This window comes from Phaenicophaeus curvirostris, chromosome 23 (genome assembly GCF_032191515.1).
Source record: "Phaenicophaeus curvirostris isolate KB17595 chromosome 23, BPBGC_Pcur_1.0, whole genome shotgun sequence".
NCBI lineage: Eukaryota > Metazoa > Chordata > Aves > Cuculiformes > Cuculidae > Phaenicophaeus > Phaenicophaeus curvirostris.
Window position 1 is genome coordinate 412,321 of NC_091414.1, and position 22,565 is coordinate 434,885.

Genomic DNA, 22,565 nt, shown 5'->3' on the forward strand with positions numbered 1-22,565 from the left:
TTTAGTCTCTAGGTTTGATAAGTAAAGGGGATGTAGCTCGTTCCAATCACCCTGGCAGGCAGCTCTTGTAATTGATAAATCACCGTTTTAGTCTCAGTTATTCTGCTTGTTTGCTGTGCCCAACTGTAGCATCTTCGCTGCTCTGGAGCAGCTCTGTTAAAATGATGCCCAGGAGTCTGGTTTGGGGCTGAAAGGGGGGAGCAGGCAGGCTGTGGCCAGGCGGTGACCCAGGGGGGCGGCTGTGAGGCGCCCAAGGGGTCGGCGGCTCCCGCTCCGCCTCAGGGCTGCGGGGCCCAGGCCGCGCCCCACCCCGGACGGCGCCCCCCCGTAGGCCCCGCCCCCCCGTAGGCCCCGCCCCCTGAGGCCCCGCCCCCCGAGCGCAATGGCGGGCGCGAAGCGGGTTCTGTACGTGGGTGAGCGCCGGGCCGGGCCGGGGGGGGCGGCGGGGCCGGGCCGGGCCGGGGCTCACGCTGTGCGCTGCAGGCGGGCTGGCGGAGGAGGTGGACGAGAAGGTTCTGCACGCCGCCTTCATCCCCTTCGGCGACATCACCGACATCCAGATCCCGCTGGACTACGAGACGGGTGCGGGGCGGCTGGGCCGGGGGGGCTCCCTGGGGTCCCCGCTCCCTCCCTGTGTCCCCGCCCTCTCTCGGGTCTCCCTGCGCGGTCTCCCCGCCCCCTCCTCGGGGTCCTCACTCCCTCCCGGGTCTCCCTACACTGTCTCCCCGTTCCCTGCCCGGTGTCCCCGCTCCCACCCCGGGTGCTGCCTCCCTCCCCCCCGGAGCATCCCGAGAGCAGGGTGGGCAGGCCTGGGCTCTCGCTGATCTCTCGATTCTCTTCTCCAGAGAAGCACCGGGGCTTCGCCTTCATCGAGTTTGAGCTGGCAGAGGTGAGGAGGGGGTAGTGGCTTCCCGTGGGGTCTCGGTTTCCTCCCCGCACACTTTGGGATCCAGCCCTGCCCCATTAGGGACAGCAGAGCTGCTGTTCCTGGAATTAGGCAGGGTTACCTGCTGCAGCCTGGGATTGTTCTCCAGCAGCCCTTCCCAGATTCCCACCTTTCCCATGTCTTCTGGGCTAAAGCACGGCTGCTGCTGGCTGGGGCTACTCCCAGCTGTGCCCAGAGCTCAGCCGCAGCAGGAGGTTCCTTGGCTTCATGGGCTGTGGCATGTTTGCCATCTTATAATCCATCCTAGGCTTCAGACCTGAGATATTTTATGTAAGCGATTAAGTGTTGTTCATTAAATGGGGTCCCTGTGCTGTTTGTGGGAAGGCAAACCCTAGGCACTGGTTTGGATACAGCTCTTGCACGATCCATTGGGTTTTACAGCCGTGGGTCGATGAGGTTCAGGAGAACAGTCCTTCGGCTTCTTTGCAGTGAAACGTGTGTGTATGCTTCTGGCATTTAGAGGTGGAGAGAGAAGAAACAATAATAATGTTTTTCTTCCCCTCTTCTTGGCAGGATGCGGCAGCGGCTATTGACAACATGGTATGGGCCCCTTCCCTCTCTGCTGTGTTACAGTGCGAGGTGCTGTGTGACATGGGCCATGGAAAGAGATTGAGCTCTGTTGTCCGACCTCTGTGGGGCCACAGCAAGCACAGTGAGTTTTTACCTTTTGGTGGGCTCTGTTCTGTTTTTCTCTCTGCAGAACGAGTCCGAGCTCTTCGGCAGGACGATCCGTGTGAACTTGGCCAAACCGATGCGGATTAAAGAAGGATCATCTAGGCCTGGTGAGTTGGTGTCCAGGAGAGGAGAGCATCCCCAGGAATGTTCAGAGCTCAGCCTTTCTCTGCTTCCCCAGGCCCTGAGACAGCAGCTTCCACTCTGCCTTCCATTCGGGATCCTGGGGATTTGGGCAGCATCCTAGTAACCAAGCAATGAAACATATCACCCAGTTCCTTGGATAGAAACCCTCTTGGCTCTACTTCCAGTTGCCTTCATATCTCTGATGGAGGGCACAGCACGCACACACATACCAGGCAGATGGGGCCAAGGCCATCCCAGGCCATTGCCTTGCGTCGTGGGCGTAGTTGCAGTGATCAAGCCTTGAGCTTGTCATGCCCACTAACATGTGGCACCTCTGGAAGGAGGAGGGGATGACTTAGTTCCTTATTCCCTATGTCCTCTGGGGAGGGCTGCTGCCAGCCAAGGATTCCCATGTCTTGGGTGTGATCCTGCTGGCAGCGCCTGCATGTAGAGTTTTGGTTCAGTTCTCGTGTTCTGACCCTTCCTTTGCCATTGCAGTCTGGTCAGATGATGATTGGCTGAAGAAGTTTTCAGGGAAGACTCTGGAGGAGAACACAGAGGAGGCAGGAGCAGAGACCCCCAAAACAGAAGTGCAAGAGGTAGGAAAAACAATCAGAGCCGTCTTAAAGGCTCAGAGCGGGAGGCCAGCTGTCTCTGGAGGCAGAGCAGAGGAATGTCATCTCAACTTGATGTTCTCTTTTCCTGCCCAGGGTGAGCCTCCCGCCAAGAAATCTCGGGTCAACCCTCAAGTTTACATGGACATCAAGATTGGAAACAAGCCTGCAGGGCGGCTGCAGATTCTCCTGCGCTCTGACGTGGTGCCCATGACCGCAGGTGAGGAGAGGTTCAGCCTCCCTGGTGGGGTGGCTTCCAGCTGCAACGCAGCTCTCACCTTTCTCCCCTTTGCCCCAAATCAGAGAATTTCCGCTGCCTCTGCACCCATGAGAAAGGCTTTGGCTTCAAAGGGAGCAGCTTCCACCGCATCATCCCCCAGTTCATGTGCCAGGCTGGCGACTTCACCAACCATAACGGCACCGGAGGCAAATCCATCTATGGGAAGAAGTTTGATGATGAAAACTTCATTCTCAAGCACACGGGACCAGGTAGAGCCAACTCCCCAGCAAGGGCTGGAGCGTAGAAGGGCTCAACATCACCTAGGGTCCATGCTTGGTCTGTTTTGACCTTGACTGTGCTGAGAGTAGCAGCCCTGGATTATAATCAGTGTTGGCAAAGCACTTCTGCCACGGTCAGGCTGTTGTGTATCACTGTCTTTCAGCAAGCAGAGATGCATCATTCTCTCTATGTCCGCGTGCTGTTATTTTCCAGTATTACATAATGGAGAGAGCATTTCAAAACTGCTTTATGGTTTGATTTTGAAGGAGGAAAGTCACAGCATGACTGAAATGCAGCAGAAGGCAAGCAGGTTTATCTCCATGTAAACAGCTTTTCTATTAGCACAAGTAAAAATAGATGAGCATCTCCACCACTTTCCATCTTTCATGCTTACAAGTGCTTTTCTGTTCACGTAATTAGTTTCCACCAGTTTCTGTGGTGTTTAGTATTCAGAGGCTCTCCTAAAACCGGCAGCATTTCACAGAGCCTGGGAATGGGTTTGGATTGAAGGAGCAGCTCGCGTACTAGCGCCCATTTCTCCTTCCCCGTAACGCACTTTTTGATCACAGGGCTGTTATCTATGGCAAACTCTGGCCCAAACACCAATGGCTCCCAGTTCTTCATCACTTGTGATAAAACGGACTGGCTGGATGGAAAGCACGTGGTGTTCGGTGAGGTGACAGAGGGCATGGATGTGGTGCGGGAGATCGAGGTAGGTGCTGGCAGTGGGGTGGTCAGGGCAGAGCTCACCTCCTTGCTCCCCTCACATTTTGTGTTTCTAATCCTTGCTGTTTTTTTCTCAAAGGCTCAGGGCACCAAGGATGGGAAACCGAAGCAGAAGGTGATTATCTCAGACTGCGGGGAATGCCCGTGAGCTCGGCTCTTGGAGAGGGCTGGCTATGAAGGGCTGGGGTGGGACAACCCCGTGACCCCCAGGCAATACCCAGCTCCCCGCCGCCCCGTGGAATCAATGTGCCTGCGGACAGCACTGCGAGGTCTGACCCTGCTGGGGATAAATCACGTCTCAGCCTGCACTGGCTGCGCTGCCCTGAGCGGGGCCGGGCTGGTTCTGCTGCAGGATTCTGGAAAAAGTTTATATTTGGTAAAATAAAGTGTGGTTTTAAACATAGTGAGGCCCGACTCCTGGCTGTTGAATTCTCACCGTGTGAGGATGGTCTTTACTTTTCAGCACAGGTGCTTTGTTTCGCATTTGCCTTCATCGTCTCAAATCCAGTGCCTAAATCGTGGCTCCAGGGGGAGCCCTGTGCGAGGGCAAGAGCAACAGAGCTGGATCTCTGATGCAGCAGGGTGTCACGGGGGCGTTTTTGGCGATTCCCTGGCTGTGCAGTGTCCGTTCCCAGCAGCAGAGGGAGGTAGGTCCCTGCTGGGAAGCCAGTCCGGTCCGAGAGGGAGAGCATTCACCGGGGCGTGTAAATGGAAGAACAAGGTCTGGACGAGAAGTTCCAGGGGAAGAAGCAGCTCTTTGGGCGATGGAGGAAATAAAAAGTGATGAGGCTGTAGGAAGGAGTTTAATTTCCAAACTCTAGTTCATGGAGTGGGAGAGCTGCCTACATTTATAGCTCCCGACAGTGGGTGGCTCTGGCCACGCACCTTGAAAGTAACTGCAGCACTGGAAAGGGATTGATTTGGGGTTTCCTATGGAATTCTGGCACTGGGTACCTGTGAGAAGGTGTTTGCGGGGAGAAGGGATGAAGCTGCTGGGGTAGGGACCGGGGTCAGGAGTGCGGGGCTGGGGTTTAGGGGATGCTCTAGAGAGCTTGTACTGCTGCAGCTTTGCGATTTCACCAGCCCAGCTGCTCTCAGCTCAGGGGTATTTCTTTCCCATAATAAATACTGTGTAGCTTTTATTCACTTGCTGATTTTCTGCACTGTCTGAGGGCCGTGCATCACCCTGCGACTGGGACCAGGCACGATACTGGCACTTGACCGTAATGCCTGACAAGCCAAACAAACCCAGCATTGCCTTTCCTTCTTCCCTTCTTTTTTTGTATTTAAATCGCAATTTTTTGAAGACAGACCTTGCAGAGAGAGATGCTGCTGGAGGGAGGCAATGGAAGCCCTGGGCTTGCTTTCTGCAGGGGGCACCATGTTGCACAGAGCCGCTTGCATCCTGATCTGGAATTCACGTTGGCAGATGGAATCTTTCTAAAGAGGTGAGACCTTTCCTTGGGAAGCTGGGTGCTGGCAGGGAATGTATCTTTCTTACTGGAGTGGGTTTATAGGGAATTTTTTCTTTGTGTTTGGCTAGTCCCTGTATATTCTTTGTTTGGTGCTGCAAGGTTCCCCGGGTGCCTGAGCTGAGAAGCGTGACAGGGATGCTGCGCGGGGCTGGAGCTGGTGTGACCGCAGACCCTGAGGAGCCTATGGGAAGCATCGACCGGTAAGCGCAGCTGCTCTCCTGGCTGGGGAGACACGGCCTGACCTAAACCTCACCTCACAGCACTGCGGCCAGGCTCATTTTCAAGTAAATAGGTACAAATTTAGCTGATCCCGCGTGCCGAACAGAGCGCTGCTGTGCTATGACATTTATTAAAGGACAAACAGCAAGAGAAATTCCATGTTTACTTTCCAAACCAGGTGTTTATTTTATATCGGGGCCATAGCTCAATATGGATATTTCTTTTTTTTTTTCCCAACTGGCTGACTTTCATGAACTTTAAGTCAACAGGAGCGGGTTAGTCAACCATCGACTCAACTGGCTGATGGTGTTTTTCATTAAGGCAATTAAAAGCACTGGTTAGAGGTGAGTGAGTTGCACGCACATGGTTGGAAACAGCTCAGTCCCAGAGCAACTTGGACGCCAGTTCCCTTGTCCTCACTACTTGTCAGCCCGAAGTGCTGCTGCAGACACTGGAGGGGAAAACATGGACAAAACAGAGACGTAACCAGCCACAGATCCTCTCTTCCCTACATATATATATGTGTGTGGCTCATCAAGTGCAATAGGAGCACAGAAGGCTAAGATTATTGACATCCACTTCTAGGAAGGGTGGGAGGGTTTTATTTTTATTATTTATTACTATTAATGGCCTTTGCTGGGATGCAGCCCATGAAACTCCTTTTCCACACATGCAGAAGAAACCCAGTGTCACATTCCTCTGATGGAGATGGGATGGGGACGGGCCCCGGCCGTCAGTGGCAGCCGCACGATTTCACAACCATGTTGCGGTGCTTCTTGAGGATGACGTTGTTGTTGCTGTCGTAGTAGAGGACGGAGGTGGCACTGAGCTTTGTGGGGGCACAGCACGCCTTGGGCACAGCCTCGGGCTTCATCAGGTGAACCTGGGGGATAGACGGAGCCTGTGAGTGCTGGCAAATGTGGCTCCAGGCAGGAAGAAAAGCCATCAAACCAGCTCTTCACTGCAAAAACCGTGGGTGAATGGGGATACTATTTCCAGCCCTTTGCAAAAATATTTATTCCAAACTCTGGGCAGTCCCTGCTGCAGTTTATATTGGACCAGCACTCGTGGGCTAAGCAGCCCCTTCATTAATTTGGGATTTATGGTCTTTTTTCTAACTATAAATAGGCAAAAGGCTAAAAAAACTCCTGAAAGGGCAGCATGGGGCTCACCCCAGCATGGGCGGAGGGCGCGGGATGCTGCAAGCGATTCTCCTTCAGGGCTCAGCACCACTCTGACTGCAACAAATTGCACTCAAATCCCAGGTACACAACAGCCTCGCAAACACAGCTCGCCTTTGGCTTGCTCAGCCCCAGCTTGGGACACATGTTAGCCCAGTAATTTGCCGTAGAGCGTAAGCTGGGAGGCTCCTCGGCAGCTGGATGCGTGCAGCCCTTGCTGACTCTACCCGACATGTGCGATTAATCTATTGCGGAGACGGCCGAGCTCTCCCAGTTCGGAAGTCCGGTGTTTTTGCTGTCAAACCCTGCTATTTGCAGCACCGGCCGGGGCTGGCACGGCTCCCGGGCTGCGTTTGCCCCAGCGCTTCCCAGAAGGGACGGATCTGGGTGCCAGGTGATTCACATCCTGCCCAAACATCTCCGTTGCGGGAAGAGCGTCGGGTTTAGGGGTGATGGTTGGGCGTAGGGGGGAAGAGGAGCCCTCCCTGCTCCTGCCAGGGTTGTGCCCAGCCTCAGATGGGGCTGCTGGCAGCTTCGTTAGTGCAAAAATTAAACCCGCCAGGCGACACCTTCAAAGGCTGGGCTGAGGACTCGGTGCTCCCTGTAATTAACCGTGAACACCGGAGCTGGTGTGAGTCTGCCGTTGGGAAATCAAACACTCACAGGGCAGGAAATTCCAGAAATTGAAGCGCTGGCTGGGATGTGGGGTGGGTTTGGGAAAAACGGGGCATTAAAGCCTTCCTGCTTGGAACGTGCTGAGCCCAACATTTGGGTGCTGAGCTGCAGTGGGGCTTCGTGGGGCTCCGGCGAAACCTTCGCGTGTGGCTGTGAGGAGGATGCGCTGGCGACGCGATGCCCTTCCCCACCAGCCGATGGGAGCCCCTGTCCCCGCTGACACTTCAGTGGGACCCGGGGCAAAATAGCACCCTCCAGCCTAAACACTCTGAAACCCAGGCGTGCCCAGCCCCAAACCCTGCTCTCCCTCCGGACCTGTGGGGCTCCAGCCACCCCCCCAGTGTCCCCCAGGGCCCCGTCGCTGGGTGCACAGACCAGGGACTGCAGGATGGCGTGGTTGGTAGCGTTCATGCAGGAGTCCAGGGGGAAGGCACACTCCCCCTCGCAGTAGTAGGCTGAGTAACCTTGGGGTGCGATCACCCAATCCTGCAAACAACAAGGATTTACACCAGTTACACCACAGCCTTCACCCTTTCTGTGCCCCTTTATCTGAGCCCTGCCTGCAAAAACACCCCAGCGACTCTTCCGTGCGTGGCTGTGCCAGCAGCCAGGGGTTATTTTGATTTTTTTGGCCTGAGCCACGAGTCGTTTGGGTCACCGTTGGGTTTTGGGGTTGTGGCAGATCACACCTGCCTTCCCGGGATGGGGCTGTGCAGCTCCCGGCTGCCTCGCGCTGCTCACACTGGGGGAGCCCAGGACCCTGCAGGGACAATGATGGGGTTTCTTTGCATTCCCTTTTCCCAGTAGATAAATACCAGCCAACCGAGATCCTGAAAGCTGACGTAGAGCTCGTGGCGCCGGCAGACCTGCCGCCCGTCCGCAGCGTGGACGTTGTCTGCGGGAGAGGGACACAGGCAGCATCACACCCACTCCCACCCGCTGCAGCCACCCCTGCTCGAGCCTGAGACCCCAGAGCCCCTGCGCCCGGGGCAGAAGAAGAGGAGCCTCTGCTGTGACACAAAGGGGAAAGAAGCTTCAAACTGGCCTGAAATGTATTGCTCCTACACTGGGGCTCCCAAGGTCAGCGATGCAAAAAGTCCAATATTCAGGTATCCTGAAAACCTGACTAAACACCTAAACACCATCACCCGGAGGGCACCACCCGCTGGAACCCGGAGGGCCCTGCTCTGCTCCCCAGGGATGCATCTCGGGGCCAAGCTGGGGATCCTTGCGAGATGAGGTACAAGCAGAAGGTCCCTGGACCGCAGCAGCCGCTTCTCACCCCATGGCCTCTTACCAAAAATTCCCGGCAGCTTGTTTGGATGCGGGAGGTCGTTGCTCTTCTTGGGCTGCCGCCTCCTCGGGGGTTTGGCCGCCCGCGTAACGCGCAGGGGGCCGGGGCTCGCTCGGAAGAACGTCACCATGAAGGGCTGCTTGGAACGGGGCCCCCGCAGCCCCAGCAGCCCCGCCAGGCCGGGGTCGACGCTGAGCCCTGCAGGGATCGCACCGCGCGCCGGTTTGCTCAGTGTGAACGCGTTTGGTCAAAGCAAGAACAAAACACAGGAGGAAATTTGCAGTGGAGAGCTGCAGGTTTGGCATCCCAAGCAGCTGGACCCCGCTCTGCTTGGTGCCCAAGACCACACCGTGGGCATGTAGAGCGGTTAAAGGATTAAAACCACATGAGGCCCAAGCAACCGATTTTCCCCTTTGCCACTTGGTGTGCTGGGAGTGAAGGGGATGGACGGGGCATGGATGACCCTGATGTCTCCCTACATCAGAGCAGAGATGCTCTTTGCGTGCCTCTGCGCTGCAAAAGGCACCTTCAGAGCAGATGTGATCCCATGATGAGAAGAGGGTTAATCCTCCTGTAAACGGGAACAAGGATCCCTCCAGGTAAGGAGTTCATTAAGTGCTAATGAGGTTATTACAGCCCACACCAGGAGCCCCATTAGCGTTAATGCCTTTGGGAGGCTTCATCATCAGGGCTCACCCTCAGACCTAGCGCTGGCGCCCGTGGTTCTCCATCACAGACGGAAATCTAAACTCGCAGCAAGCCAACCCCCTCCACCACCCACCATGCCTCCAACATGGGGTAAGAGAACTGCACGTCCTGGGGATTTGGCCTCAGACACTGCAGGCAGGCTGGGCAGGCTCACCATCGTCCGTCTCCACGTACAGTCGCAGCCCCAGGTTGTATTTCCGATCCACTAACCAGTGGCTGCTGGCAGCTGTGACGTCAAACACCAGCCAGCCCTCCATCCCGGCACGCAGGTCCTGGACATCCAGCAGGAACAGGTCAGACTCCCTGTGGAAACGGGGAACAAAACTGAGCAGGTGAGTAATAGCACCCGAAGGGCACCAGTACCAGTGGTAATTCGCAGAAATGACTCCTTGGTGGCCGTGTCCGTACAGGTCTCAGCACAGCAGGGTTAGGACAGCAGCTCCCAGTGCCTGCGGCTGCGCTGGACATGATGGTGGCACCCTGGCAGCTGCCCTGGGAAAGCATCCTCCCAGCCCCGGCCGAAAAGCTGGGGTGTGGCACTGCCCGGTGGGAAAGCGTGGGAACAGTTGGCTGCAGCGGCGCCGCTTCCCTCGGTGTTTGCATGGTGGTGGGGAGGGAAAACGCCAGGACTGGTGCTCACCAGGGGTCCCATCTCCATCTTCATACCCATCTCTGTCTCCATCTCCGTCTCCATCTCCGTAGTCATTATCTTAATTTCCACTCTCATCCCCGTGGATACCCCCTTCCTCATCCCTATATCCATCCCCAACCTCATCTCTCTTTGTCTCCATCCCAATCTCCATTCTCATCCAAATCCACTTCTCCATCCTCAGCCCCATCCCTATCTTCATCCCCATCCCCGTCACCTGTTGGCTCGCTCTGCGGCGACCTCGTAGATGCTGACGTGCAGGGTGTTGTTGGCGTAGCGGGGGATGCCCCGTGCCTTGTAGATGCGGAACTCGGCGGCCGTCACCACCTCACCCGTGGGCGCCTGCGCCAGGTCGAACCTGAACTCCTTCCAGTACGGCTTCGGGGAGAAGATGTCCCGGTCCCGCTCGACTGTGGAGCAGAGAGGTCAGGGGGCCATGTCAGCCCCTTTGTCGCTCCCGCCAGGATGATCCGAGCCTGCTCCCAATTTGCCCCCGAGGTGGGGACGACGAACCCCACCAGCCCCACTTTTCTTACCCAAACCCCCCACTTTCTGCAGAAATCTCTGCACATTGGGAAAGGAAAGAACTGGAGATTTTTTTAAATCCATACAGAAAAAATGCCGTCCTGCTGTACGACAATGTAGCCCCACACAGCTCCTCTAATATGTAATTATTTTCTTCAAATTGGCCTTTAAAAATATTCCAGGCTGCCATGATTGAATGTAATTAAAGTGATTAAAGCTCCCCCTGCTTCAGGCACAAAAGCAATGAAACGAATCCGACCTGGCGCTTGCTTTTCAAAATAAAACAACTAATTAAATAAATAAAAAAACAACCTTTAAATGCAATTTTTAACCAATTCCAAGGGGGAAAAAAACAACCCCAAACCTTCCAAATTTAAACACCATGAAGTTGCCATCGCCGTTCACACAGGGGAGCAGCGTGGAGCATCCCTGCAGCCTGAACACAGAGATTTTAATTGTGCAGCCATGGATTGGGATTTTTCCTTCTTCTTTTCTTTTCTTTTTTTTTTTTTTAACTTTTCCCTTTTCAAACCCCACATTCCCTCCGGCCACTGCGCTCACCACAAGTCATGGTATAAAAAAAGCCCGGGGCTGGCGGGCAGGGGCGGATGCGGAGAAGGCTCCTTGCAGCCGGTGCCCAGCCGGAGGGATCGGGACTGTGACCCCAGCCCTGCGGCCGCCCCGTGGGGCTCCCCAGCCCCTTCCTGCATGGCTATTTCTGCCACCGAACCTGGTGGTTTGGTGCTCCCGGGCTGTTACAGGCACTGTCAATGCCTCACAGCTCTGGGAAAACCATCAAGTCACCCCAAAACTCAGCGAGAGACGTCAGCTCCTTTTTCCTTGCTGCGTGTTTCTTGCGTCCCCCGTGCTCGCTGGCAGCAGACAAGACCCAGCTGGATTGAACACCGGCTCAAACACCACTGCGACCTCCACGGGTGTTCGGCAGAGCGACGCTGTGAGCAGCGATGCTGGTCGCCTGCGTGGATCTCGGTTCAGGGAAGGGCAGGGGAGTTTGTGGCAGAGCCAGGGAGGGGACCCAGCGACACAGACCAAATCCTCAGGGTGATTCTTCAGCCCCAGAGAAGGGGGAAAACCTTCACTAACGAAGCAATTTGTTATGAGACCTTCACGTCCATCTGCTGCGGAGCTGATGAAGATCAAGGCCAAAGGCAGAAGGGGCTGCGCTGGTGGGGAGGGACGCAGGAGATGTGCCCTGGCCAGGGAGGAGCAATTAGGAGACCACAATTAGCTGTGCAGCTTGATGAGCCAAATGAGCTGGAGTCCATAGCAAGCTGCCTAGCATTTGGGATGAGAAACTAGGAGGAATCCCTAGTTCCTCCTCTGTTTTGTGGAACAGAAAAGGGAATTTCCCTTGGAAGGGCAGGACCAAAGGCAAAGCATCCTCTCCTGAGCCAGCGTGGGGTTAGCACGGCAGAGGAGGGCGATGGGGCCGGCTGCACGGCACTCAGCAAACAGCAATCCAGGCTGATCCTCAGCAGGTTGGAGGAGGTTTACTATGGCCCAGTTTTCTGGCAAAATTATAAATGGGTGCAAAATGAGGACCCTGCAGCCCCCGTGCCTGGCAGAGGGGTGGGTGCTGGCGGCGCGCGGGCAAGGGGCCCTCCCCGCTGCGCCTGGGAACTGCGATTGATTCGAGGCGGGTTGACTCAGCCGCACCACCAACCCTCAATTAAATGTGGGCGGATTATCCGGATTGCGGATGAGACACACCAAAAAAACCCAGCCCAGGCTCTTTGCTCTCCTTGCCCCCTCCTTTGGCATTTACCGTCTCACCCTCTACGAGCTGCTGCATCTTTCTCCAAAGCCAAATGCCATGATGTGATGCCGCGTGCTCCCATCTCCCCAAAAATGACTAACGAATATCGTATCCGTACAGGAACGGCCGTGGGGCCGCGCAGGGGTCCCAGCCCCAGTGCGCTCCCCATCCCTTCCCAGGCTGGTGCTGGATGGGGAGATGTGTCCTGCTCCCCAGGTCATTTTTAGCTGCACTTTTTCATTGTAAACTTTTTCTGTTTCTATAAACTGCGCATCAGTCGTAATTACGGGTCCTGGCTGCTCCCAATGGTCCCCATGATCGTTTCAGACACTAAATTAAAAGGAAATGCCAGGATATTCAACCACATCAAGTGCTCTGAATCCTAAAATAGGTTTAAAGGAGATGCAAGGAAGATGCCATCCTTCACTTGCAAGCAGGAAAAAAACACACTCTGGAGGTTTTCTGCAGCAGGGAGAGATTTCAGTGCAGTGAAAAGCAGCCGAGCCTCTGCCAGGCTCACACCTCGTCTCACAAGTGCTTCCCCCATCCCACCAAGAAGAACATCAGGGGTCACAGGGTGAGGGGTTTGGCCCCCGGCCCCCCCAGCCCGGCTGTGCTGCACCCCCGGCCCCTGCTCGTGTCCTCCTGCTCTCACAAACAGCCGGTGCCACGGGGGGACCCCAAGGATTTCATTTGCAAAGCTTTGCCCATTTAAAACACGTGCAGCGGGCACTGACACCTCCGCACGGGCTCATGCTGAGCATCCGTCGGCTGCTCCGAGCTCTCTGGGGGAGCCGCCATGGATGCCCAGAGGAGGGGAAGGCACAGACGGCTCAGAGATGAGCCTGTTGCTGGCAGCAGCTGGATTTTGGAGGTAACTGTGTGGGGGTGAAGGCGCAGTCGTAGGGTGCTCGGTGGTGCTGCAGCCTGCGCGCCTTCCCGTTACAAAGCTCTGCTCTGCGATTACACCCTGCGTACGCCCTGCGTACACCCTGCGTACGCCTGTGACTCACGCCAAGGCAGGATCGCAGAGCCCATCCTTACCCCAGGCTCAAAAATACAGGCCACCTGACTCAGTCAGCGCACAGAAATAGCAGGGGTCAGGCTCATAGGAAACGTTTTATCTTCACACCGAGCCGCAGCAAGAAGGGTGGGTGGATCCGTCACCACCAAACCCAACTGGAGGAGCTGGCGGCCACCAGTCGCCCAGAGGACCCGGCCACCTGCTCCAACCAGGACGCGTTTGTGCACTGGGGAGGCTCCTCGCTTCCCCTTCCCAGGAGCAGGCGAGCAGCCGGGAGCCGCGGCTCAAGCGCCCAGTGGAGCCCCAACGCTCCCCATTTGCATGGCCCATCAGGCTAATTCTGCAGCGAACTATGCACGCAAATGAGCGCTCGCCTTCTCCCACAAAACTTCGTTTAATTAAGGCGAAGGGGCTGACGAAGCCGCAGAAATCAAAGCCATTCAAATGGAAGGCTGGAGCTGTGTTCCCCAACTCTCCCAGGCGCCCCAGGATCTCCGGGAAGGGGAGCGGCACCAGCACCCCTGGGCCAGCGCCAGCGCCTCCCGGGCGGCTCCCAGACCTCCCACCCCGGCTGCCACCCGCCCTGGACGGGATAAAGCGCTTTTCAGCTGTCTTGGGCTCTGAAGGGAGCTGGGAGTTGGTGCCCCAGCACCTGCCTCCCTCGGTCTCGGCTTCCCCGGGTCGCTGACCCCCCGGCCCCGGCGGGGCTGGGAGCCGGACACGAGCAGCGGGGTCTGTCCCGGGGCTCCCGGCCCCCTCGCAGCCCCGAGGGGCGAGGGCTGGTGCTGCCTGGAACCGGCTCCGCTCCCTCACACCTTCTGGATGGGACTCCAGCAGCAACTAGCAACGATTAGTGATCACTCCAGCAGTCACTCACTAACTCACTCCAGCGCTAACTCACTACTCCAGCAGTGACTCCATCACTAACTCCAGCACTAACCAGCAGTGACCCGCAGCCTCGGGGCGCTCCCGGGGCTCCCGAGCCGGCTCGGTGCGGGGTCCCAGCTCCCCCGTTCCCCAGCCCCCCGGGATCCCCCCCCTCCCCGGCCGCCGCCCGGTCCTGCCGGTGCGCCCCGTTCCTCCCGCGGGCCCCGCACCCCGGCGCCTCCCGGAGCCCCCGCTCCGTCAGGTCCTCATCTCCCCAGAGCCTCCGCTCCCTCCGCTGCCTCCCGCAGGCTCCGCTCCCCCGGTACCTGTCGGTCTGCTCAGCTCTCTCCGGTCCTGCCCGAACCCCTCTCCCCCCGGTGTCCCCTCCCTCCCCGGTGTCCCCTCTCCCCCCGTGTCCCCTGTCCCCGCTCACCGAGGTTAACGAGACTGACCACGGTGTCGGCGCTGCTGGCGGCGGTGCCGGTCGGGGGTCCCCGCGTTCCGAGCCCGCTCAGCTCCGGCCGCGCCCCCCCCTGCTCCTCGCCCCCCCCCTCCTCCTCCTGCTGCTGCTCCCCGGCGGCCGCCCGGTACAGGTCGAGCATGAAGAGCGGGGCGGCGGCGCGGGGGGCGGCGGCGGCGCGGGGGGCGGCGCGGGGCCGGGGGCGGCCGGGGAGCCCCAGCACCGCCAGCACCTCCCGCTGCGCGTCCCGCCGCTCGCCGGGGCTCAGCCGCCGGCCCTGCGCCAGCAGCGCCGCGCACAGCAGCGCCAGGGCCGCCCCGCGCCCCGCGCGCATCGCGCCCCGCACCGGCCCCGGCACCGCGGGCGGAGACACCGGCCGCCCCGCAGCCCCGCCCCGCCCCGCCCCGCGCCGGGGGGGCTCGTCCTCCGGGGCTCCCGAGCCCTGGGGATGCTCGTCCTCCTGGGCACCAAACCCCTAGGGATGCTCGCCCTGGGGGCACCCGAACCAGTGCGTGTCCATCCCTAGGGATGCTCGCCCCGGGTACCAAACACGGGGGCGCCCAGCGCTAGGGATGCTCGTCCCGCTGGGTACCCAAACTCATGAGAACCCGCCGCTAGGGATGCTCACCCCGGGGGCATCCAAACCCGGGGGCATCCACCCTGTGGGCAACTACCCTTAGAAATGCTTGGCCTCATGCGTACTCAAATCCATGGACACCCAAATCCATGGGCACCCAAATCCATTGCTCATCCCTAGCAATGCTCGCCCTGGGAGCACCCAAACCCATGAGCACCCAAACCCATGTTCACCCACTCCTAGGGTTGCTCACATTTGTGGGCACCCATATCCACGAACACCCAACCAAACCCATGGTCACCCACCCCTACAGATGCTCCCCCCGTGTGCACGCAGATCCATGAGCACCCATCCCTACGGCCACTCAAACCCATGGGCATCCAATTCCATGGACACTCAACCTCTCCATGCACCCTCCCCTCAGCAGCACCCACACCCCCCCAGGACCTTCCACAGCGGGTGCTCCCCCTGTGCCCCAAACCCCACCAGACGCTCTCACTCGCTCCAACAGGCACCTCCCCGGTGGGCACCCGCCTCACCGGCACCACCGAGCCCCTTCTCCAGCACCACTCGCCCGCCTGGGCCGTTTAATCTCGGGGCTGGGGGGTCCCTGCTGCGTCCTGCAAGGGACCCTGCGCCGGACAAACAGCTCCGGCTCTCACACTGAAAACGCTAACACTGAGGAATAAAGTAGGAGGCAAGATTGTTTATTACCGCAAGCAATTTTAATACAAAAATGTGTCTGGTTTTTAAACAATTCATTGGTAGAGCTTCAGTTTTGCCTCAATTTAAACCAATTGAGAGAATCACACAGCAACGCGGTCTGAGCCGGCGCAGAACCACTCTGGAATAACGACCGGGGCTCCCGGGAGCCCTCTCCGCCCGCCCGCCTCCTGGTCACTTGGTCAGATGGGTTTATTACAAAGAAAAAGTAGCGTACAAAAGCGAGACAGGACTTGCATCGAGTGTGCTGGTGAGACTCGTTCCAAGGACAAGCAACTGTGCGTGTAAGTCCAGATTTCTTCTAGGAGCAGAGGTCACATCAATCTCAGCCTGGCTGGAAGTGGAATGACCAGTGAAATAATAAATAGGAAAAGGAGATGCAGATAAATAGCGACTGTCAGGAACATCTTGGGCCAGTCTCTTAGACTGCCAATCCAGAAGAATCCTCTAATCTGCAGGACCCACCACCGCTACGGGACGTGTCTGAGTGCTCCAGACCTGCAATCCTCTGGCCAGTGTGAACGCCTCCCCAGACCCACCCCCCCCGCCCCCGTGTTTGTTCTCTAAAAACAACGTTGTCAGGACAGTATTTTCAAGACAGCAATGGGTGCGACCTTTGCTGCGCTGTGTGCAAATTTTATTAAGTCAAACTCCGCTTTCTTCAGGTAAAACCACATCACTTTAAAAAAATGGAAACGTCAGCCCCAGCCCCCTCACCTCACGGTTCTCTGTTGAGGTATCTGTGATTTACAAAAGAGTTCCTTGAACACTGCAGGATTCAGGTCTTTACTTTTAAATATAATTTACCTTGCTGAGACAGCAAGTTAAGTTTATAAAGATGCATTTAGGAAACAATCCTAAAAGATAAAGCAGGTTCGCACCCTGCACCGCGCAGAAATCCTATTTATAGTTCAGTTTTTCTTTACACTTTCACATCTTGACCTTTTTTTTTTGCTTCCTTTTTTTTTTCTTTTTTCTTTTTTTTTTTTTTTTCCTTTCTCCCAACATTTCAGTTTTCCAGGCCCCTCTGGAACAAGGCTCGCCGAGAGGCAATTTTTATCTACATAAATATTCACATGAAAATAGTAACTTACAAAAAAGGAAAAAAAAAAAACCCAAATAAGGCAGCTTCATAACACAACTTTCTTTTACACTTTTAACAATATAGTTTCTCCCATTTAGAATAAATATACATCCAATGTACGGAGCAGGGCTAAAAACTGGACACAGGTTGGGTTTGCTTTCTCTCGGGAGGGCGTGGGTACAGTATTATCTCTTAGGGCCTGGAGTTTTCGGGGTGGCAGTGGTTGTTTTCTTGGACATGGTTGGGATTTTGGAGGGCTTGGCCATGCCCCGGCGCGAGCTGCCCTGCCCGCCGGCCACGCTGCTCTCCGAAGTGTCCGAGCAAGCCGACTGCGTTTCCAGCAGGTCAAAATCAGAGGCGTCGCTGCCCCGCCGGCTGCTGGCCCGGCTCCCCGTGCGGCTCCCGGCGCGGCTGGTGGGACGGCTGGCTGCTTTTTTAGGATCTGCAAGGGGAGCCAAGAGCACGGTGAGCAGGAGGAGAAGGAGGATTCCTTCCCACCCCTGGACCGACTAGCGCCTGAATCCCGCGCTCTGCTGCCGCCGCTTTCAACCGCCCACCCAGCACCCCTGGAACAGGTAGGCCAGCATCAGGGATGATTAATTCCCGAGCTTTTAACAAAGCAGCAGCAAACCCGCGCCCCGTGAACCCGCTGCAGCATCCCCTCTCCCAGGCAGGGATGCAGCCGTGGACATCAGCCTCCTGACTCGTGGTGGGCTTCCAAAATAGTAAATATTTTCTCTGCCGATTTAAGCAACCAAGCGGGAATTATTCGGTCTTTGCACCTAACTCACCTGCTCGGCTGGTTTTGGCACCTGTGGAGACTGGTGAGGAGCTGTTACTGGTGTCCCCAGCCAGGGACGTCCGGCTGGAGTGGAAGGTGGGTCGTTTCAGCTTGCTGCCCGCGGAGGGGGTCACCTTGGGAGAGAGCACACGCACAGCCTTTAGGCGTCACCGGCCGTAACGGGCTGAGATGGCATCAGAGATCAGCACCTCGGCAAGAGGACTTTGACATTTAAGGAACACCCATCTTAATGGTCAAGGAAAGCACAAGCTGTCGTTTCAGCAGCGGTTCAGCAAAAAGAAAAAAGCCTGGGTCCTGAAAATTTGGAAGGCAACAGTGTTCGTGGGGGAAAAAATAAAAGCAAAGCTGCTTCCCTCCAGAGAACGGCGTCACCTAGGCTCAGGAGCCCAAATTGTGGGTGAAATCTTGCAAAGATTTAGCATCGAACCATTCTGGAAGGTCAAATACAATGCAGAGTTGAGAAACACAGCTCATCACCAGGAGGCATCAGTGCAATGTGATGCCATGAGCCGGGGGGGTGGAATGCTGCCCGGTGCTGGTGCCCCAGGGGGGTCCGTGCACCCAGCACCCCAGGGCAGAACGGATTTGAGGCACCAGCAACAAGCAGAGGCATGAAACACAGCAAATCAGCTTCGGTTGCATCCTGAAACAGTGCCTTCCCTGACCTTTAAGATGTTGCAAACGCAGACGGGGTGTGGAAAAGCAGCACAAAAGGCAGCTGCGTTCCCACCGCTGTGGAAGAAAGCAAGGAGGGGAAGGTGCTGGGCAGGGCGAGGGCACCTGGACCCAGGTGGAAAGGGCAGCTCCAGTTTCCAAGCACTGACCAAAGCTCTGGGTTTGGGGCAGCGTGGCAGGGAAGCGACTGTGTGTGGTGTCCCCTGGGGCGGGATCAGCGCAGGGACGGCTCCAGCCCCACTGTATCGCCCGACAGAGGGACATCTATGCCAGCGGGCATTTCCCAAGGAGCCTTTAGGCCACAGCTGGAGAGGCTCCCCTTGATCCCTTGCAATTTTGTGGTTTTTTTTGGAAATCTTGAACTGTCATGAAACTGGAGCTGCAGCAGGGAGAGGGGCAGCCGGGCAGGGGGCTTCCCCTCAGGCACCGGGGAATTAAAATCCACAAACACGTGATTGCAAAGGGACCATCGTCATCACTGGAGATTGAGATTCTTGTCCTTGATCCTATTTTACAAACAAGTTAAACAGCAGCAAGCAGGCGAATTAGGGCGAGTGGGGAAGTGCTCCTGATTTAAAATCATTTACAGCAATTCCTTTTCTGTGGGAAAGCAGCACCGAGCAGACGCGGTTGTCTTGCCAGCGCACACAGCGCTCGGGGAATCACCGGGATCTACCAGGTCTCTCTCCTCACCGATTCACAGGGTCAGGAAAGCCTGTGAGGAGGCCGAAACTTTACAGAGATCAAAGTGTCAGCCCGAACTCACCCTCCTGGGAGCACTAAGGCGGTGGCAGCACCGGACACACCATGCGTGCTTCAACACGGTGAGAAACACAAGCGCTTCATGAAAATGAAGGTGATCTGGTTACTGTGCATGCGCTGTAGCTGGTTGTTAGGTCTCAACTCGGCTCCTGGATTTTGATTTTTGAAAGCTAAAGCAGCTGCTTTCCAATGCTGAAAAGCTATTAGAGCTTGGAAAATCTCTTTTTTCTTAAAGCACAAGAGGACAAATGTTGCTCCTGTGGTTTGCAGGCAGGTAAATGTGAATCGCAAGCTGCTGTGCTTCACTCCAAAGTGGATGTTTTATTTATCCGAGTTAGAGACCCGTGAAAATCGTTAAGAGTTGGAGCGTTAGCGGTGCTAACAAGCGCTGCTCTACCACAGAGGAAGCGTTAAAACAGGCAGGGGCACAGGAGTTCTCGGTGCCCGTGGCACTCCGGCTGGTCAGCAGGTCCTGGGGCTGCAGCCCATACTCTACCTCAGCGCTTGAGAGCTGGAAGTCGGAATAATCGAATCCCCTCAGGGGGGTGCCCGCTTTACTGTTTATCAACCAGGGTTTGTCATAACATCGAGAGAAGTGATGAGGAGTCTGTGAAATGGAAAATCCAAGGAGGGGGGAGAGGTGGAAGTGAGTAAAAAAAAAAAAAACCCTAAAGAAATGGAAAAGTATCTGGAACAGGGGAAACGGCACCAAAATGAAATGAGAACCAAATGAGAAACATATAAGTTAAAATAAAGGGGAAACCCCCAAACAGATGATGAAATAAAACATGCATGGGTGAATGATGGGGTAGCAAAGGAGAGACGATGGGCGACGGCTTCCTCCTGCATGTCTGCCGGACACCGTGGCTGTGGCACAGCCCTGCCTAGGGGACGAAGCCTTCGGCTGCACGGGAGTGCTGGGACCCTCCTGCAGAGCCACGAGCACCCAGTCTGGGCTGAAAACCTGTCCTGCGCTGTTCCACCCCACCCATCTGAGCGGACAGCAGGCTCCTTCCTGCAGACACCACGAACATCGTCCAGAGACCACAGTAACCACCAAGCCCTCAAGCCCCAACCTTCCTCCTCCTCCATCCACCTCCTGCAGCTCCTCATCGCACCAGGATGGGTTTGGAGGCCGCTGGTTTCTAAAGGGGAGGAAAGAGGAAGGGCTTCACTTGCAAAACCCACCTTGGCTCCGCTGGCTGGAGTCGCGGGAGAAGACGGCATGGAAGCACAGCTGTGGTTGCTCTGGCTGGCACTGGAACTGGATCGCGTTGGGGATGCTGCGCGGGAGGATGGCTTTGATCTTCGGCCTCGTGATCGGAATGGTGTCATTCCCTGGGAGGCCCCCTCCGGTAAGATGAATTTCTCCCGGAGTTCCAGGTTGGTCCGTCCCCGTGCTGGAAAGGGGACAAAATAGAGGAGACCTGAGGTTCGCATGGAGCCAACATCAATACTGGGGCTTGGGATGCCCCGGGGGCTGGAGCACATGCTCTTGTGATGCCTCCCAAAGCCCATTCCCAAGGGTGGGCAGACGGCAATGAGACCACCCCTACTCCCTTGCTGTCCCAACCATGACCTGCCAGAGATCAGCTCTTTGAGAAACTGGTTGATCAAAAACCACCCGAGGCCCATGACCTCATCCTACGATTCTCTGCTATCTTAGGGAAAGCAGCCCTGGCAACCTATAAGCAGTGTTACAACAGCAGCTGGAGTGGTCTTTAATGTGGCTTAAAAACAGTAAAAGCGACTCCAAAGAGCTGTGGTTCTGTGCTTTCACAGCTCTTTAACAATTCTGGGGAAGAGGCAAGACAGAAGTGACTGCTGCCCAGTAAAAGGCAACTTAACAACGTTCATTCAAGTGCCCCAAGGAGCGGGAGGGTTTCCCTTCGGCGAGCGAGGGCACAGTTCTGGGGACTTCAGCTCGCCAGCCAGCAGACAGGCATCAGCAAGTTCCATACTGACAGTGTCGAACAGAAAGCAAGGGCACACACCAAGCCTTGCACAGAGGCACTCTGAGAGCTGACCATTGCTTTGGATCCATTTTCTCCAGCTCCTGCCTGATACTTGGATAACCCAGACCAGCTCTGGTACCATCTGGTCATTCACAGCCAGAGCAAACATGTTCTCACACTGCCTTTCCTAGGCAAGAAGACACCAGCTGTATGAAACCCAGGAATCTCTGTACCTCTGCAAGGGTCATTCTTCACTAAGAATTCATCCAGGGCCATCCATCCTCCACCAACGCGAACCATGACCGTGCTCCGCAGGATACGGACCAGCCGCAGCTGCTGGGAATCGCCGAACTGTGGAGACAAGGAACAGTTCAGACAAGGGGGACACAACCAGGACACTCGTCTCCTTCCCGCAGCAGGCTGCACCAGGAAAAAGCTTCTGGAAAGGCTTTGTGGGGTCCCATATGCTTTTATTGGTCTATTGAATACTTCTGAGGTTTCTCCAGAAGGATTCTTCAGGGACAAGTTTTGTTCTGCTGTGTGGTTTTAAGATGATGCAACTCTCCAAATCCTTTAGTTTTAAAGCTTGAAGGAGAGTATTTTTTTGAGCAGCAAATGAGATTTTAGGATTTGGTCTTTGGAAGGGTTTTCTTAGCCAGAACTGTAGTTTTTCCTTTCATTATGAAGGACGTAGAGGCTGGCAACGCAGAGACCCTCCTGGTGCAGCCCACGGGAACGGAGCCGGCTGCTGCACGTTGCTGTGTGCTGGTGAACCAGCAAAGGCAAGCAGTGCTGTGCCACTGCCGAGCGAGAAACCTCTCAGCATCAAGTCTGAAGTCCAGGGATTCCACCGAGCCTCAGACTTGCCCCCACCAGCCAGAAAGACCCACTGCCGAGATCACCCGGCGAGGATGTGTCGGTGAGCGCAGAGTGATGGGAACCCAGGCAGGAATCCCGCAGCAATGTTGATTAGTGATTGCAGTGTTCATTAGTGATTTTAAACACCTGCAGTTCCCAACAAGTGCACCCTGAATCAGAAGCATGTGTCTGTTTTCCAAAGCTCCCTCAGTCTCCTGACAACCAAACCCAAGTTCCTGGCTGCCCACAGCACTGGGCAGGTGGCAGAGCCAGGACAGCAGGAGCAGCGCTGCCGCCAGGTCTACAGAGCACCTGCACGATGAGGAGAGAGGGGAACCAGCCTTTGAAAGCAAGGCCACCTCTGGAATGAGGCAAAAAGGGGAAAAAAAAGCAGCGGCACTTTCCCTAGGTGGGCAAGAATGGAAAGCCCAAGAAATCAAACGGAAACAGAGAGTGCAAAGCCACATGGCAATGGGGCACAGCAGGCAGAGGGGCAGGAGGTAACAGCATCTCCAACCCTCCTTCCCACAGGGACATGGGTCTCCCTGCTCGGGGGTCCTGCCCAGGTGTGCTCGCCCCAATATCGCTGCCCTCAGCGCGGGGCAGTGCCCATGGGCAGGGAGGGAGCAGGGCAGGGGAGCTGCCTTCCCCCTCTCTGAGCTCTGTGCAAACTGTCCTGCAGGATCTGCACT

General features: G+C 56.3%; 3 protein-coding genes across 33 annotated transcripts in view; 1 reads left to right on the forward strand and 2 right to left on the reverse strand.

Annotated features, from left to right (window-relative positions):
• Positions 1-365: 365 nt before the first annotated feature.
• Positions 366-3,986, forward strand: PPIE (peptidylprolyl isomerase E). Of its 2 annotated transcripts, none has more exons than XM_069875581.1 (10): positions 366-413; positions 484-582; positions 846-889; positions 1,460-1,525; positions 1,647-1,728; positions 2,243-2,343; positions 2,455-2,578; positions 2,662-2,847; positions 3,427-3,569; positions 3,663-3,986. In XM_069875581.1, exons 1-10 carry the CDS (start codon positions 383-385, stop codon positions 3,729-3,731), a joined length of 945 nt encoding a protein of 314 aa, XP_069731682.1. In that variant the 5' UTR covers positions 366-382; the 3' UTR covers positions 3,732-3,986. The 2 variants fall into 2 exon arrangements, with proteins under 2 accessions (XP_069731682.1, XP_069731683.1); XM_069875582.1 differs by having other exon boundaries at positions 1,460-1,486.
• Positions 3,987-5,863: 1,877 nt separating this feature from the next.
• Positions 5,864-14,773, reverse strand: LOC138730215 (bone morphogenetic protein 8B-like). Of its 2 annotated transcripts, XM_069875165.1 has the most exons (7): positions 14,411-14,773; positions 10,002-10,194; positions 9,290-9,438; positions 8,431-8,625; positions 7,949-8,028; positions 7,509-7,619; positions 5,864-6,160 (listed from the first exon to the last, which is right to left on the reverse strand). In XM_069875165.1, the coding sequence occupies exons 1-7, from the start codon at positions 14,769-14,771 to the stop codon at positions 6,011-6,013; spliced, it is 1,239 nt and encodes a 412-aa protein (XP_069731266.1). In that variant the 5' UTR covers positions 14,772-14,773; the 3' UTR covers positions 5,864-6,010. The 2 variants fall into 2 exon arrangements, with proteins under 2 accessions (XP_069731266.1, XP_069731267.1); XM_069875166.1 differs by lacking the exon at positions 7,949-8,028.
• Positions 14,774-15,700: 927 nt separating this feature from the next.
• Positions 15,701-22,565, reverse strand: part of MACF1 (microtubule actin crosslinking factor 1) — a 136,135-nt gene continuing 129,270 nt past the window's right edge. For 11 of the 29 annotated variants that reach the window (XM_069875053.1, XM_069875067.1, XM_069875056.1 and 8 more), the window contains 5 exons: positions 21,249-21,366; positions 20,249-20,460; positions 19,557-19,667; positions 17,613-17,736; positions 15,701-17,263 (listed from right to left, as the gene is read on the reverse strand). In XM_069875053.1, the coding sequence (XP_069731154.1) occupies positions 17,007-17,263; positions 17,613-17,736; positions 19,557-19,667; positions 20,249-20,460; positions 21,249-21,366 (822 nt within the window). In that variant the 3' untranslated portion in view covers positions 15,701-17,006. The remainder of the gene's footprint in view (positions 17,264-17,612; positions 17,737-19,556; positions 19,668-20,248; positions 20,461-21,248; positions 21,367-22,565) is intronic. The other 18 variants (XM_069875074.1, XM_069875075.1, XM_069875081.1 and 15 more) reach the window with 3 other exon arrangements.